General features: G+C 40.9%; 1 protein-coding gene across 1 annotated transcript in view; it reads left to right on the plus strand.

Moving 5' to 3' along the window:
• PLD1 (phospholipase D1) overlaps window positions 1-17,679 on the plus strand; it is a 1,505,857-nt gene that overhangs the window by 434,478 nt on the left and 1,053,700 nt on the right. Inside the window, exons 4-5 of the mRNA XM_044070047.1 lie at window positions 10,499-10,644; window positions 10,758-10,866. Coding sequence (XP_043925982.1) covers window positions 10,499-10,644; window positions 10,758-10,866 — 255 coding nt within the window. The remainder of the gene's footprint in view (window positions 1-10,498; window positions 10,645-10,757; window positions 10,867-17,679) is intronic.

Genomic DNA, 17,679 nt, shown 5'->3' on the forward strand with positions numbered 1-17,679 from the left:
AACCTCACCCAGACAGGGCCTCTCAACCCCCTCCTGATAAGAGGCCTAGGACTGAACCCCCTGAACCTCTCTCCTCAGACTATTCCTCGGATGGTTCAGATTTATCTGACCATCAGGAGGGCCCATACTCACCTTATGAGGATTCTGATGCAGAAGGCTCCATTCCCTCTGCTTCACCTCCAGAAGAATTTTCATTTGGGGAAACCCTACACTCAATGAGGGAACACTTCCAATGGCAGGGTCAGGATTTTTCTGATTCTAGGAAAAGGCTAAGGACTTTTTTACACTTACCACAGCATAGGCCTTTAGCCATACCAGCTGTACTATCAGTTGTTGATGATGCATATAATGATGCCAGTACTGCCCCTGATTCTCTTCCTCCGGCCCCTGCCAAACCTGACTGATACTACAGGGTCCCGGACTCTCACTACCACTTGTATAAGGCTCATGCTGCAGACCCAGAAACCATTTCTCAGGGCCCTAAAGGTGTTGCAGCTGCCTCTGCCAAAACCCACTTCCTCTGAAAGAGAATCTAGAGCATTAGAGATGGGTTAAAAAGGTTTATACATCTGCTACTCTTTCTGCCAGGGCTTTAAACTGTCAATTTCACATGATACAGTACCAGGAATTTTTGTTAGACCATCTGAATAAAAAGCTGGCCTCTCCTGAACCTATAGACCGTAAGTCCCTTCAGGATTTGGTACATAACTCTCAGCAGGTCAGTAATCACTTCTTAAAATGTGGCTATGATGCACTGGAGGCTTCTTTAGATCAGCTATGACTGGAGCAGTGATTCGAAGGCATGCCTGGTTAAAAGAACAATCCTTACCAGACCATGTTAAGTCTAAACTCCTAGATGCTCCTATGGAGAAACAAAGTTTGTTTGGCTCCCCTGCACAGGAGGTTCTAAAGAAAGTGGAAGAAAAAGCAAAATCTGTCCAAACAGTCAAGGATTTTTTGCAGGTCCAACCTCCGAGGTTTAGCAGAAATTGGCCTTCAAAGAATTGGTCCTTTCCAGACACCTCCAGAGCACAGAGAGGCAGAAATAGGCCCAAGAGGCAGAAGTCAAACAACGGGTGCCTACAGGGGTCGGTGGCAACCTGCCAACCAGAGAAGTGCTGCCACAGCTGCGACTAGAACCACTTCCACAGGACAGACACAATGACTTGGCTCTGATTCCGCCTACCAGGGAACAACTGGAAGCACCCTTGGAAAGCTAGCTTTATTTTCAAAAAACTGGCATTGCATTACAGGAGACAAATGGACTTTACAAACAATAGACAAGGGCTACAGGTTTCACTTCCACACTCTACCAAAAAAGAGAGGAATGCCAAACCTTCCACCAAGCCAAAAATCAGAGGCTCTAAAACAAATCATCAGCTTACTAAGGATGAGAGCAATAGAAAAGGTACCTTCTATGGAACAAGGCCAAGGATTTTACTCCAGACTATTCCTTGTACCAAGAAAAAAAAATCAATGGAGGCCTATTCTGGACTTGTCCACACTGAACACATATCTCATTGTTCCAAAATTCAAAATGCTGACCCTACAGCAACTTCTTCCCATGTTGGGCAAGGAGTCTTGGCTGGTGACTCTAGATCTCAAGGAGGCATACCTGCACGTCCCTATACGACCAGATTGCAGAAGACACCTCAGATTTCTTGCAGAATCAGAGCATTATCAATTCTCAGCATTGCCCTTTGGCTTATCTACTGCACCCAGAGTATTCACGAAATGCCTGGCATCAGTAATTGCTCATTGCAGGCTTCAGGGAATTCAAATTTACCCATACCTGGACGACTGCCTAATACAAGCGGACAACAAGACAAAATTAATAAAGGATTTGGCCAATGTCATACAACTGCTGCAAGCCTTGGGATACACAGTCAACATTCAAAAGTCAAGACTAGTGCCATCCCAAAGGATAACATTTTTGGGTGCAGAACTGGATACAATAACTCAGATGGCTTTTCTCACAGAGGAAAACAAAAGCAACTACCAGTCTATTTCATGGCATTAACAACACAAACTCAGCTTACTGCAAGGAAAGTCCTGCAGGCCCTGGGTTACATGGCATCCTGCATAATATTGATCCCACATGCCAGGCTGCATATGAGAAAGTTACAATGGTACCTAAGGAATGTATGGTCTCAACACAAACACAGTCTAGAAGCCCAGATACCAATCATTCCATGCCTGAAAAAAGAATTCCTGTGGTGGGCTCAGGCCTGTCAGATAAACAGAGGATTGCCTTTCCACAAACCACATCCAAGACAGATCATCACCACGGACGCCTCAGACCTAGGCTGGGGGGCACACATGGAAGACAAGTGTATCCAAGGCCTATGGTCCCAAGACCAGCTGAATCTACACATAAATCTAAAGGAGATGCTGGCAGTGAAACATGCAATCGAGGCATTCAGACCATTCCTCCAACAAGGACACCTGCTGATAAGGACGGACAAATACCACAGTCATGTGGTACATCAACAAACAGGGAGGCACGCATTCCTACCCTCTATGCCGGATGGCAATGGACCTGTGGAACCTAGCCCTGAATCTCAACATCCAACTGCAGGCCAGATTTGTACCAGGAAAAGAGAATTCACTAGCAGACAGCTTAAGCAGGACTACCACGGATGCTCACGAATGGATGCTGCATCCAGACATCTTCAAAACCATAACAAAGAAATGGGGAATGCCAGAGATAGACCTGTTTGCCTCCCCACACAACCACCAACTGAAGAAATTCTGCTCAAGAGTATACCACCCACTTGCCTGGAGGGTGGACTCCCTTTCTTTCAGCTGGAAGGCCCTGACAGTATATGCCTTTCCACCTCTTCCTTTGATGTACAAAGTTCTACTGAAGATCAGAGAGGAACAGCCAAAGGTAATTCTGATAGCTCCAGACTGGCCAAGGCAACATTGGTACCCGCTACTGAGAAGCATGTCTCGGACGCACTCATGGCCTCTACCTCTATGTCCCTTACTTCTAACCCTGAACAACTACAAGACCCTGCATCCAAACTTGAAAACGCTGCAGCTAACTGCTTGTAAAATTGCATAAAACAAAACCAACCAGATTTATCTCAGAGGGTTAAGGACATTATCCTGGAGGCTCGCAGACCCTCCACAAGGAAAACATATTCAGCCAAATGGAAAAGATTCCTCATTTGGAGTGCAGAAAAGGGAGAAAATGTCACACTGGCAAACCTAGGACACATCCTCGAATACTTAGCAGAACTGTTCCACAATGGCCTGTCCTACTCCTCCATTAAGATTCATGCATCAGCAATTTCAGCAGAGTACAACATGGACCCTCCTGTCTTCTCTCATCCTCTCCTCAGGCAATTTTTGAGAGGAATCAAAAACGTAAAGCCTCCAAGGAAACCACCTCTGCCTGCATGGGATCTCAGCTTTGTGCTAGAAAAATGAACACTTCCCCCTTTTGAACCAGCAGCAACAGCAGACTTACAGTTCTTATCTTGGAAAACTGCCTTCCTGCTAGCAATCACTTCAGCAAGAAGGGTATCTGAGTTACAGGCATTAATGGCAGTGCAGCCTTTCCTTATCTTCCATCAGGATAGAGTGTCTCTGAGAACCAATCCTACTTTTATGCCAAAGGTGGTCTCCAGGGTATCCTTGAACCAAGCTATACATTTACCTACATTCTTCCCCGACCCACAGAACAGGGGGGAAAAACTACTACACACCTTGGATGTACACAGACAACTACGCTACTATCTGGACAGAACTAAGGCCAGCAGAAAAACTGACCAGCTTCTGGTAGCATATGCAACAGGAGTGCAAGGAAAAGCAATTTCAAAACAGACAATCTCAAAATGGATAGGAAATTGCATTAGATTCTGCTACTCATTTCATGGAAAGACAACTCCTGAAAATATCAGGCCTCACTCCACAAGAGCTACAGCCACCACTACAGCTTTCCTACGAGGAGTGGCTACCAAAGACATTTTAGAAGCTGCTACTTGGAGCTCCTTGCATACATTTGCCAAGCATTATAATCTTCCTTTATACTCCAGATCCCGAGCAGGTTTTGCAACTGCTGTTTTACAAGGGATCTTAACTACACCATCATTATCTTAGTGCCTCCTCCCCCAGTTTGGCTATGGTATTCTACCCATATGTTATGACTGCAGATGCATCCTTGAAGGACATAGTACAGTTTTGTACCTACCATAAATGTAGATGTCCGATAGGTATGCATCTGCAGTCAGGATTACCCACTCTCCTTCCCCTCGGTGGTATTCCTAGGGTACTTACCCCTCTTTTAGCTAGCTGGGGGAATATCTTATGGTGTATTTGTTTGTATGTATATATATGTATATATATATATATTTTGCTTTCTACTGTTTGGAATTTTCTACATTTATCCAAATTTAACCTTCCTAGAGGGCACCTGGCATCTGGGACAAGAAACACTGAGGAAAATGGCGTCGGCTGATGCCTTTGTACCCCAGGAGCTATGACGTCGGGTGAAGTGCGACATCAGCCAAGGCCAGACCCAGACTTTGGAATCCGGCCGACCGAAAGGCTGCCTGAGGCAGGACAACCTATATGTTATGACTGCAGATGCATACCTATCGGACATCTACATTTATGGTAGGTACAAAACTGTACTTTTCTGGTACCCAGAAAAGTACTCTTGGCATCCTATCCTGGATCAGACTATTCTCAACACCTTTCTGGTGGTTCCAAAATTCACAATGCTACCTCTCCAACAGCTACTTTCTATGCTAGCCAAGGACTCCTGGCTAGCAACCCTAGACTTAATAGAAGCTTAACTGCATATTCGCATAAGGGAATCTAGCAGGAAATACCTACGCTTCAGAGCAGGTTCTGTGCACTATCAGTTCTCTGCACTTCCCTTTGGCTTATCTACTGCACCCAGGGTGTTAACAAAGTGCCTAGCTCCATCCATTGCATATTGCAGGCAGAGAAGAATTCAAGTTTACCCATACTTGGATGATTGCCCGATTCAGCCGGACAGTCAGAAATTGCTACTGCAGCATCGGGCATTTGTAAAGAGACTTCTAACTTCACTGGGGTACACCATCAATGAAAAGAAATCACAGCTGGTACCCAGCCAACAGATTGTATTCGTGGGAGCAAGCTTGAACACAACTTCCCAGATGGCATTTCTCACTCCAGAGAAGCAAATTTATATGACAAACTACTTCAATCTACTGGCCACCAAAACCTGGCTATCTGCAAGAAAAAGACTGCAAGCCCTAGGGTTCATGGCCTCTTGCATTCTACTAATTCTATATGCAAGACTGCATATGAGGAAACTTCAGTGGTACCTAAAATGTCTCTGGTGTCAACATTCTCAGGACCTGGAAACAATGATTCCTATCATTCCTTGCCTAAGGACAGAGTTCCTTTGGTGGCAGAGGCCTGCAACCACAACAAGGCACTCCCTTTCACTCTACCCCCTGCTTCCCAAACCCTAACAACAGACGCATCAGACTGTGCATGGGGGGCTCACATGGCAGGGCAGTGCATTCACTGCAAATGGAGCCCAAAGCAAATGCACCTGCATATCAATCAAAAAAAAATGTTAGCTGTACAGAATGCTCTGACAGCCTTCAAAGGCCTTATTCTTCCAGGACAACTATTGGTAAAGACAGACAACCCCATAAGTTATGTGGTACATAAGCAAGGGGAGACCCATTCCTACCCACTCTGCAGATTAGCCAAGGCTCTGTGGATTACAGCTTTGAGCAGCCAAGTGCACCTGCAAGCTCAATTCCTGCCAGGCAAACTAAATTCACTGGCAGACGACTTAAGCAGAAATCTCATGGACCCACACGACTGGAAACTGGAACCCAAAATATTCAAGCTTTTGAGGAACAGGTGAGGGCAACAGAGGTGACCTTTTTGCTTCCCCTCAGAACTATCAATTGAGCAAATATTGCACCAGAACTCCCCACAGCCAAGCTTGGAAAGTGGATGCCATGTCCTTTACCTGGGAAAGCCTCTTAATCTATGCCTTTTCCCCTCTGCCCCTCCTTGGGAAGGTTCTACTAAAGATCAAACAGGACAAGCCAAGGAAAATCTTGATTGCACCACACTGGCCACGCCAGCACTGGCATTCTCTTTTGTACAGTCTGACAGTACTGCCACCATGGCACCTGCCTCAGATTCCTTCCCTGCTTTCCCAGCAGGCGGGCCAGATTCTGCACCTTCAGCTACAGATCCTGAACCTTGCAGCCTGGCTTATCCCCTGAACTCATCCCCAGCAACCCTCAGTAAGCAGGTGGTGTTTGTCATTCTTGAGGCAAGGAGGCCTAGTACTAGAAAATCCTATTCGGAAAAGTGGAAAAGACACTTTTCCTGGAGCCAGTCTCAGGGATGGGACACAACTGTGCCCAGCTTACCTCATATACTAGATTACTTAACAGAAATGCTCCACAAGGGCCTATCCCTTTCTTCAATTAAGATTCATGCCTCTGCCGTCTCAGCTCATTGTAATACTGAGCCCACCCCTCCTCTCTCATCCTCTGGTAAAACAGTTCCTGAGAGGAGCCAAAAATGTAATACTCCCCAGGAGAGCTCCCACTCCTGCCTGGGACCTTAACTTTGTATTGGAAAAGCTCACACTTCCGCCCTTTGAACCTGCCGGTACAGCAGAGTTAAAATTCCTCTCATAGAAAACAGCTTTACTTCTAGCCATCACTTCAGCAAGAAGAGTGTCTGAATTGCAGGCCCTTATGGCAGTGGAACCCTTCATTATCTTCCATGCGGACAGGGTTTCCCTCAGGACTAACCCATCCTTTTTGCCCAAGGTTGTGTCTAGTGTGGCTTTAAACCAGTCCATTCATTTGCCAACTTTTTTCCCTAATCCTCAGAATAAAGGGGAAAGCATCCTGCACTCCCTGGATGTGCACAGGCAGCTTAGGTTCTATCTGAGCAGGACTAAGCCTCTCAGAAAATCTGACCAGCTGCTAGTCAGCTTTGCTGCAGGGTCAGAGGGCAAGGCCATTTCAGAGCAAACCATTTCTAAATGGATATCACACTGCATCCATTTCTGCTACAAACATTATGGGAAACCTACCCCACAGGGGATCAGAACACATTCCGCCAGGGCTACATCTACCTTTACAGCATTCCTCAGGGGAGTCTCTACCAGGGGCATCCTGGAAACTGCAACCTGGAGCTCTGTACACACTTTCACCAAGCATTACCACTTGCCTATCTTTTCTAAATCCAGATCTGGATTTGCCACAGCAGTCTTACAGGCCCCAGCAAAAAGCAAATACACATGATATAAGATATGCCAAACAAAAAAGATAGGTAGAAGAGAGAGAGAGATCAGGGGGCTGGAGGGAGGGTAACCAGGACTGCAACAGTGAATACATCTACATTTATGGTAAGTGTACACAACTGTACTATGTTCTTCATGTTTCACTGTTGCAGTCATCACATTTGGGTTGATTCCCAAACCTAAGGAAGGGTGGAGGTAGTTAAGAAGCATTAGTTTTGAGTGGTGTGGAAACAGTTTTAAGAGAGAGAAAATCACTTTTGCAGAGTTTACTCCATTGAATGTCTGGGTTTATTAAAGGTTCTGATTTTTATTTTGTGACAATGGATGTGGCATCTTTATTTATGGTTGTCCCCAATGTATGGAGGTAGAGAATGTGACAACTTTTCTTGACTGGGAAAGGTGGATTTTCTCGTGACAAGATTGAACTTGTCTGTACTCTTTTTGGAAATTGTTTTAGAAAATGTTTGTTTTTAATGAGAGTTTTTTTCTTCAGAAGGTTGGCGTGGCAATGGGCACAGCATGTGCTAATAGCTACGCCAACCTAATACTGGCACAATGGGAAGTAAGTGTAGTATTAACTGGTAACATGTTCCATCATATTTTGTACTACAAAAGATTTGTGGATGATATCCTTGTATTATGGGATAGCTCCCTTTAATTGCTAACAGAATTAGTTATATTTCTACATTCTACCACTGAATTCCTGAGATTCACATACACAGATTCTGATAGAGATTACATTTTTAGACGTATCCATTGGTAAATCAGCACTAGGTTGTGTTAAGACCAAGGTGTTTAGAAAGGCCACTAGGAAGAATGTATTACTGCATCCTCAGCATATACCAAGGAATGTGCTTGAGGTGTCAGTTCTTAAGAACTGTGAGGCTTTGTAATGATGATAGCCTTCTGCAGAAGGAGTTTGAGGTCTGACTTTCTAGTAAGAGATTATGCATGGAATGAGGTGGGTAGCTTTAGCTGTATAGCCAAGTTTGCCAAGAAAGGTGAGGGGTGAGCAATATTATGCCCAACAGCTACCTGTGGGAGAGGCATCCTCTATATTTGATCCACACTGTACAGTGAGAGTTCCACTTACATTTTCGAGTGATGTAAATACTTTCTGTGTTATAGTGAAGAAACATTGGGGGATTCTGACTGTCTCTGAAGAATTGAGTTTAAGTTGTATCAGAAGTTCCACTGTTTTCTTTTAGAAACAACCCAATCTGAAGAGACAACTATGCTTTAGAAAGGGAACATTAGGAAGGTTTCCACAGTCCCAGCGGCAAGGCACATATCCCTTTCGAAGGTGCAGTGCATGTAGTTTTATACAAACTGGCATGGTTTTTAAACATCCCCCACTTATTTTTTTTCTGTTGAATGTATGTTTTATGTAGATTGTTATACAAAGAATTTAATTTACTTGGCATTCTGCACCCTCTGTTATGCTTTTTACATAGCGAAAACCAATATTTCCTTTAAGGAATAGATTTTGGAACACTTGAGAGACATTAGGAATGGGAGGCAGGAAAATGCATTAGCACACCATGTGGTGGCTGAAGGGGTCTCCCATAAGTTTAAGTTTCTGGCACTAAGGTAATTGGAACTTATATTAGGGGTGGCGATCTTAAGAACAAGACAGAGGCAGGGGAACAAGCCTGTATTTTATCAGTCCAAGGAGAGAAGTTTCCAGGACTAAATGAGGTTGTTGAAGGCACACCCACTCCCACATTAAAATGTGTATATATATTTTTTATATGAATGTTTAAAAGTTTTTGTACTTTGGCGTTTTGTAAGTGTATTGCTACTATGTGATGTAATTTTTATTTGAGGGTAAAATTTTGCAGCCGGAAATTGTCACAGTGCTATTGCTATATAGATGGTTCCTCTTTTTTAATGTGACTGTCTGATGAAGCGATTTATTGTGTCATGAAAGCACTTACCTGTTTTTGTTTTTATTTTTATTTTTAAGTTGAATAAATTGAATAACCTACAGCCTTGGTGGCCTAGCACTTTTTTATTGGATGTGAAAGATCCCACAGCACTTATCAGAAAGAATAGGGAAGTTCCCTGTCCTGTGGCCTAATTTCTATTAGTATAAGTAATCACCCCAGATTTTCCCTGAAATGAGGCCGCTGGCCTAGTGGGACGATTTCATTCAACAAAAAGCTTAAATAGAGGAGGAAAATTAGAATTGTATTGTTTTAATATATGTTGCGCAGATTCATCACATTCATTCCTTTTCTCACACTACCTAGATTATTTTTTGCTGTAGTTCAGATGTCATTGTATAGTATTATACCATGACCCCCCCCCCCCAAAAAAACGTGCACGCTGATTGGCCAGTGTGCACATTGTAAATCGAGTTATACTAATGGAAAAAGGTCCGGTCGCCCGGACTTTTTTCCATTAGTATAACTCTACTTCAAACATGTTAAATGGGTTTAACTTAGCGAGACAGCTAAAATAAGCAACGGAGATCTCCATTGCTTATTTTAAAGCTGTCTCATATGCTAAACCCATTTAACATAGCGAGATTAGGTTAAAAAAGCAACGGAGAAAGCAAGATCTCTGTTGCTTTTTTATTTTCGCTATGTTAAATGGGTTTAACATAGCGAGACAGTTTTAAAATAAGCAACGGACATCTTGCTTTCTCCATTGCTTTTTTTTTTGCTTCGCCCTCGGGACCAAACCATGCCAACCGTGGGTAAATCCAGCATTACCCACACCCAGGCATGGGTATTGCTATAATAATTACACTCTTTCTAAACTACATAGATATTCATTCATCCTTTTGTTTGTGTAGTTACCTGATGAATCAAGTTAAGGGCTTATAGATAATATGGCTCCCCTTCCAGCTCTCACTTGGTAGAATAATGCTTAGGATGCCTGTTGTATGTAGAATGTACACACACACACACACTCTCATTCACATGTAGCATGCACACCAGGGGACAACTTGGAAGCTTGCCAGTTCACTTAATATATATTCAGAATGTGGGAAGAAAATGGGGCACTCAAACGCAAACCTACTCCAATGCAGGAAAGATATGCAGATTCCAGACAAGAGGGTAACTTTTTTTATTTTTACAGAGCCATTATTAGCTCTTCAGGAGGTGGCATTCAGACATGTGAAACTGACTGGTAGATAATGACTTAATTTTGTTGAAGTTAAATTTTAGGGAATATGTAACTGACTCTTTGATTTTGGTTCAGGTTGCAAGTCCAAACTTATACACCATCGAGATAACACATGGACCATTCACATGGAAAGTAAAACGAAAGCACAAGCACTTTCAGGATCTACACAGAGAACTTGTAACATACAAGACATTGATGCGGATTCCAATACCAACAAGAAGGTAACCTATGCTCCATTAGCAGAGTAAATAGTTTTTATTTCCCACTAATGCCACTTGATGTCAGACTTGATTTGCTTTCAGTACCCGATAATAGTGTATTTGTTATATTTCAGTCACACGATTAGAAGGAAGACTATTAAAAGAGAAGAGGCCAGGCAGATGCCTAATTTACCCCGCAGTTCTGAAACTACTGAAAGAGAGGACCGTTTCTCCAGTCGAAGGGTAAATATCCAAGTTGTCTTCTTGTTGGGTTTTAGTTTTCCAAACAATCTTTATTATAAATATTTATGCCATCATCACTGTTTTGAGAACTATCAGTCTATACAGTAGTCAAGTATCCTTAAAAGGGTAAATATAATGCACTGTTAAAATAAATGTGAAACACTTGTGTACCTAATTTAACTTTAGTGACCACATCCATGAAATTAGTTTCAGCATCAGTATTGCTCCTGACATTATGTACGTAAGCGGTTTTAGCTTTTCCAGTGTTTTCAATGCATTCTGACAACATTCTACCTTAATTTTAGTTGCCCCTCAGTTTATTATTTTTTCCAAGTTGAGTTTCAGCATTTATTATTACTCTGTATTTTATTTTTTATCTGGAGTCTAACTGCGTTCTGGTGTTATCAGGCTTTCTGCCAGCCTACTAACTTATTTTCTAAGTTTCATGAAAGCCTGGACTAAGTATGATTGCTTTTCCAGTGCTTTCTTTGCAATTTGACAAAATATGCCTGAAGTTTAACTGTTCTCAAATAGGTTACAGCATTTATTACATTTGATTTGTATTTTATTTTTATCTGCAGTGTGTGTCTAGGTGAGTCACTGTGTTTTCTGGTGTTAACATGCTATTTGACATGTTACTAAGGGGCGTTCTAGGTGTCATACAAGCTGTGACCACTCACTTTCACAAGCTGTTGCTTGCTCTGCACACAACACAAAGCATTATGATGCTTTTTAGTGCAACATGTTTGACAGGTGTGGGGGCAAGGTGATAAAGGAACCATACAACCTTTTTTGAATTATATTTCATGACCTTTGAGGGATTCTAGTGACCTCATAAGGGAGAGATTATCTCAGGCTTGGAAATCATCCCTTCTTAAGGAAAATGCTATCTACCAAAGCTATAAATGTTTATATATATATATATATATATATATATATATATATATATCATTGAGAAAGAGGCCTTTTCAGATATTAATATGACTATCTGTAGTAAATATGTTGACAACAAAAATGAACTGCTAGGCCTTAAGGGAGAAATTTCTGAATTCCCTCAATCTAACAATAGCTTTTTTAACTGTTATAACATCAGTGTCCAAATAGATTGAACTGTACTGTATCATATTCTGTCAGGTTTAGCATATCCCCTTATCCTATTGTTAATATGATTACTCATTCCACTCCGCCTAAAGTTGAAATAATTGGCATGCACAGCTGCTCCTCCTTTGCTAGATCCAGAGTGAGTACCTTTTTCTGGTACCTCAGGGGCTTTGTGACAATGTTAGTCAAGTAACTAACCCTACAGTTTCTAGCAACTTTACTAAGCTAGTAACCAATGCTATAAATATAATACCAATCAAGACATGATGTCTGAAGGTTTAGATGTGGACAAATGTTTACAAATCAGGAGAGGGGATCAAAAAGATAAGGTAGTAATGGCATTCATATTCAAGAATCTAGAAAACTTAAAAGAAGAACAGCTGGGGACAATTTTACCGATTGCAACTTCAGTCTGGTCAGGACTCAGGACTCTGGTGTAGTTACTGACTTCATTTCCCAAAGGGTTGTACTTTATCTTGATGACTCCATGCTTAAAAAATTGATCAGACCTATTTCATCCACTGACGAGTCAAAACAAAAGTCTCTAGTCTGCAGGCTGAAAATTGAGGTCCCTAACATGCTAATTAAAGTGTTAAAGCGTCAATAGTCATTTAACTGTTTAGTTATTCAATTTGTGTGATTTCTGAATTCTTCTATGAACATAGAGTAACAGTCTATTTTGGTGAAATTCTTCCCTCCATCAAACTAACAGACTTTCAATTTGTGAAGGCTTAGACTGATTTTTCTACAAGGAACTTTATGATGGTAATATCTCGTTGGAAAGCTTTCTTACATCATCCTGAGTTATTTTTGCCTGGTGGGCTACATTTAATGTTTTATTGTGGTAAACATTTTATAAAACATTTTAGCCACTGCAAAGTATTTTTTAGGTCCATTGGTAAATCAGATGATGTCCAATCAAAATTTAAAAAAAGGTTTGTTATATAAATGACAAAAGTCTAAATAAGAACGCATCCAAGCATCAAGTTCTTGTTTATTTATATACCTTCAGAGTTCTTGTTACCAAACCTGTCCGTGTAAAAGCAGTAATATCCCCAAATTTCAAAAATCTCAGTATCTTGGAACTACCACCTCATAGCCCTTTCAATCTAACAATTACTTATGTTACTTAAATCAGGAGGTACAAATTTGACTCATCTATATGACTGAGAAAATTACAAACATTCAATATTTCATTGCTGTCTGTGAAGAAAAATATTTTTTGATCATAGCACATATTTACCTTTTTTCTTTGGAGTAAGATTGGAGAGTACTGACCAAAAATGTTTGAGAGGAAGAGTATGTTCTACGTATTCCCTAGTTTTGAGAAAGTTGACAAACATGCTTCCATTCCACTTGATTGGAATCTAACCAATTATAAGATGTCCGAGAATGGCTGCTTTTTATTATTGTTGCAGATTTGGAAAGCCTAGCCAGCCTGCTTTGGTGAGTGTAATGAGATATTTTTAATAAGGCAAGGTTTAGGTGAATTCCAGAAGGATGTCTTCAGTGTTTTTTTTTTTTTTAAAACAGCAAGCTTTTGGCGAGGTTCAGTTGAAGTTGACCCTATGTTATACTGATAACATTTTTAGGTAATAAAATAAATATAATGACTGCCAGATACTGGTCAAATGGAAGATAAAATTATGGTCATTATTCTTTAAAGCAAGCTGGTACGTAAAAATCAACTGCCAGTCATTAGCGGACCGGAGTTCCGCTGAGGCGACCCCTAACCGGGAAAAGCAGAAAGACACAAGCACAAGCATTCTTTAAAGTACTGCCCTCAATCAGAATCTGTCTGTCTTTACTGGAATCACGCTGAATTTCTGATCTTAACTATCTGATACTTTAACCAATATCCTGAGTGGGTGAATAATATAATACTTGAGGAACTAAATTGCAAGCAAGTGTTTTAGTCTCATTTTGTGCTGATCAACCCTTATTATAAAAGACTATTTATAAACTGTATTATCTGCATATATAACAATCTCCCGTACCCCCCATTTGCCACATAACACTGAATAATAGAATTCTGCCTGATTAGTTGTGTTAATCACTCCATGTAAATAGCACAGCAATGAGCCTTGTCATACAGTTCTGAAATCTGTATTTACTGCGCCTAGGCTTAACATGTATTTTGACAGCTAGCTGATGCACTATTGTGGAGAAATGAAAATGAGTTAAATTGCTTTAAAAGTATTTTTACTTCATAATGTCAGAAACGTAACATCTGCGCTTAGTCAGAAACTTCCTTAACATCTGTGCTCAGTATTGCTGAAGGTTTCTTTCTGTACCGTAAATTTGCCTGTTACAGCTGGAGCAACATTCATCTTGGTATATTGATTTGAATGTTATTGCTATGAATATGCACAAACAACTTGATAATTAGTGTTCTGCAAATCTGTATTTCCCCCACTTTCTGCCCTAACTACCTCCTGCCAGTCATTAGCCCCTCTTGGCCAATGACACATTCATTCTCTCATCGGCCAAGGTGAGAGTTAACAAAGAGGAGCCATCATTTAGGCACCCATCAGGGGTAGTTTGAGTTATTTTTGTTTGTTTTTTGTGTCTCAATGTCCCTACATACTACTGGTTCCAAAAGGGAACGTGGGATGTGCCATGTGTAGTCAGTGCTGGCTAGTCCCTCACTTCAGCAAGGGATGTCTTTCAGTCTCCACCAGAGAAAATGTGCATTCCCCATGCTCAGTCCTCTCCACCCATAGTTAGAGTGGGTCATGTCTCTTCAGTCCTCTCCCTCCCTGCATGGCTCCTCCATCCAGTGTTAGGGCTACTATTCTAACCCCCTGTCACTTGGTCCCCTGTCATTTGGTTCCGAGTCAGTGCTTTATCCCTCTGCACCATTGAACCAAGTTATAATCTGCAATTCTAATGTGCATCTGATACCCATCAACTGTTGCAAATATCCCTGTGTAGTAGATATGCTGCATTGTACAGGCTTGCTGCAAAATTAATAATGCTAAATGTAAAAGTGTAATAAAAATTTGGCAAGTGAGTATTCTTTTTAAGTACATTCACCTGTAGTCGGGTAATACCATAGCACCCTTGCTGCATGTACTTTTGAAATCAAAAGCATGTCTAATACTGTGGTTAAACTGTTCAAGATTGCATTTTCAGCTATGTTCTTAGATTACCTGTGCTGTCATCTGTGTCATGATTTACATGTGGTCAGTACATTACCATTTTACATTCTACTGTACTCGACTCTGTCATGTACAGCTACATGCAGTATATTGCGTGACACTTTGTTCTGCCTCCTGTACTGCTTTATGTTCTGCTCTCCAATGTGATCATCTGCAGAGTTGCACATCTACACCAACACAGCTGCTTGCAAGTCATGTGACTGATTTTATATGACAAGGACTGCATTCCATTCCATAAAACTCAGTGTTGGAGAAGGAGTTGTTAAACATCTAGGATTTCATGGCTGCAGTACTGGAAGCAAACAGAACCACTGTGTCTTGGAAAAGGTTTACTGCAGCAATAAATTATAAAATTTAAATTCGTATCCATTGCTGCTATGTTAGTTCCAGCAAATTTTTACATGGGGAGGTGATCCCCTGAGAAGACCAGTGTTGGTTTTTGCACCAGCAGTAATAGTGACATTTAGTGGTGTGTGCATTCAGTATGAGTAGCACTTGCATGCATCATGATCATTAGCACTTGCAACTTCCAAGCGAGGCACTAGGCTGTGTTTTCTGATTTGCAAGTATCATCAGTCATAATTCCTGCTACTCAGACTTTTGTTTTCTTGTATAAAAGACATAGATTCAACATTGTTTAGCATCTTCATCTGGTTTTTCTTAAACTTAATGTCTTCACTGCAGTCCAGTAACAGATGCACTTGTAGTAGGCAAACTGCACTAGAGTTTCATCTTCAGTGCATTTTGTCTTTGGGGGCAGAGTTTGACTAAGAATTCTTAGCATTGCAAAAAATAACAATAAAGCTGTAGAAACTTGATAATTTGCATTCTCATTAGAACAATCTGTAATAAGAATACTCTCTAAACTTCATTACTTGAAAAAGAAGAAAGTCATTACTTCAAAAACAGAAAGAAAAGGAAAAATTGCTTGAAAGACAGTCTGTTAGAGGAAAAAGCACTAAGAAATGTAAGTTAATATAGTTTTCTAGAAGAGGCATCCTTAGCTGTACAGGTATTGGAGACCCTAACTGAGGGTGACAATAGCAAGACTTTGGCAGTTTGATTCCCCCTGAGACTTGGGCAGGTGCATTTGTATTAGGGCGCCTCTGCTATGTGTGCCTTTGGGGACTGGAAAACCATTTGGAACAAAAGCAACTTGTTTGCTAGAGGTGAGACAGTGTTGTGGTGGCAGTGTCATCACACAGAATATGCCCTTAGCTTGACTTGTCTTAGGTTGGTTAGATAAGGCAGAAAGTCTGGTATTGACTGGAAGTATGGTGGTCATACTGCTAGGTGTGTTCCCCTTATATGAGGAATTGAATGGGCATAGCTGATACCCTGTTGAGAATGAATGTACATGACTGTAGTAAATGCTCATTTTTTCCATCTCATGTCTGCTAAAAAGCTGAAGTTAGAAGAGAGGAAATGCCCGAAAGGGACTCAGTGATGGTGCATTTTTTTTGAAAGTTCAACAAATTTGGTACTATTGCCGGTCTATTGCAAAACCTCTAACCATACTATTACATGTAGAGAAGCATTGCGTTATGACCAGATGTGCCATATAGAAATGATGTAGCAGTTGCTTCTGTAAATGCTTGCAGAGAACCCAACACCAGTGTCTCATGTGTCAGCATCTAGGATGGCACCTGCCTTATCTGTCTAAATGACTTCTGCATTTGGTTGCAAGATATTTGCTTGAGAATGAATTAAATGTAGTGCATGCATTTGCTATGTTAGAACCCTTTATTGCTTTATTACAGATTATGCAAACAGCAATCCAGACCAACTGAAAATCCAATAATGAAAGTGCTTCATTCAGTATGTGGAAGAAAAAATATCACCCATTACTTTTATCTTCAAGAAAGAAAAATTATTTCTTTGAGATAGTCAGTTCCTTCTAGCTCTGAGCTACAGTCATGATGACAAAGCTTTGCAGTTAACATACTCCTCACCTAAAGGATGTGACTTTAGTAAAACAGTAAATTTGATTGTTGAATTATATGAATGGCCTACAAATGACTCATTTTCACCCAGAAAGAGGTTATGAAATGAGAGAAAGAAATGAAAGGGATTATTTCTCCATCGTTACAAAAAAAAATGTGGAGAAGATTTACTGTAGCAATAAATCATAAAATTTAAATTGGTCACTGTTGCCACTGTCTGAAACACCACCAGTAGCAGTCAGGAAAGCAGGCTAATAGGCTCAATTGATTTCATGGTTTAAAGGCAGATCTACCCACTGTTGTTTAAATCTAGTTAGTGTTGTGCCGAAAGGGAATTATTCCTCTAGCTGCCTGACCTCCAGACTCAGTGAAGGAAAGATGAGTATAACTCAGCAGTTGATAAGTTTTTCATTAAGCCTAATGCCACATTATAGAAATTCTACCTTGGTTACCTCTTCTATATATAAAATATCTGAAGAAACTTAGATTACCTTGAAATAAGAAAATGCCAGTAGAGGTTTAGAAGCTTAAATTCTCCCAAGTTTCTGGTTGCTGAAATTGTAGCAGTACAGTACACTTGTAGATTTAGGGAAGCATATGAATTCCAG

The sequence above is a fragment of the Protopterus annectens genome, chromosome 4.part1 (genome assembly GCF_019279795.1).
Source record: "Protopterus annectens isolate FY-2018-M chromosome 4.part1, PAN1.0, whole genome shotgun sequence".
Classification (NCBI taxonomy): domain Eukaryota; kingdom Metazoa; phylum Chordata; order Ceratodontiformes; family Protopteridae; genus Protopterus; species Protopterus annectens.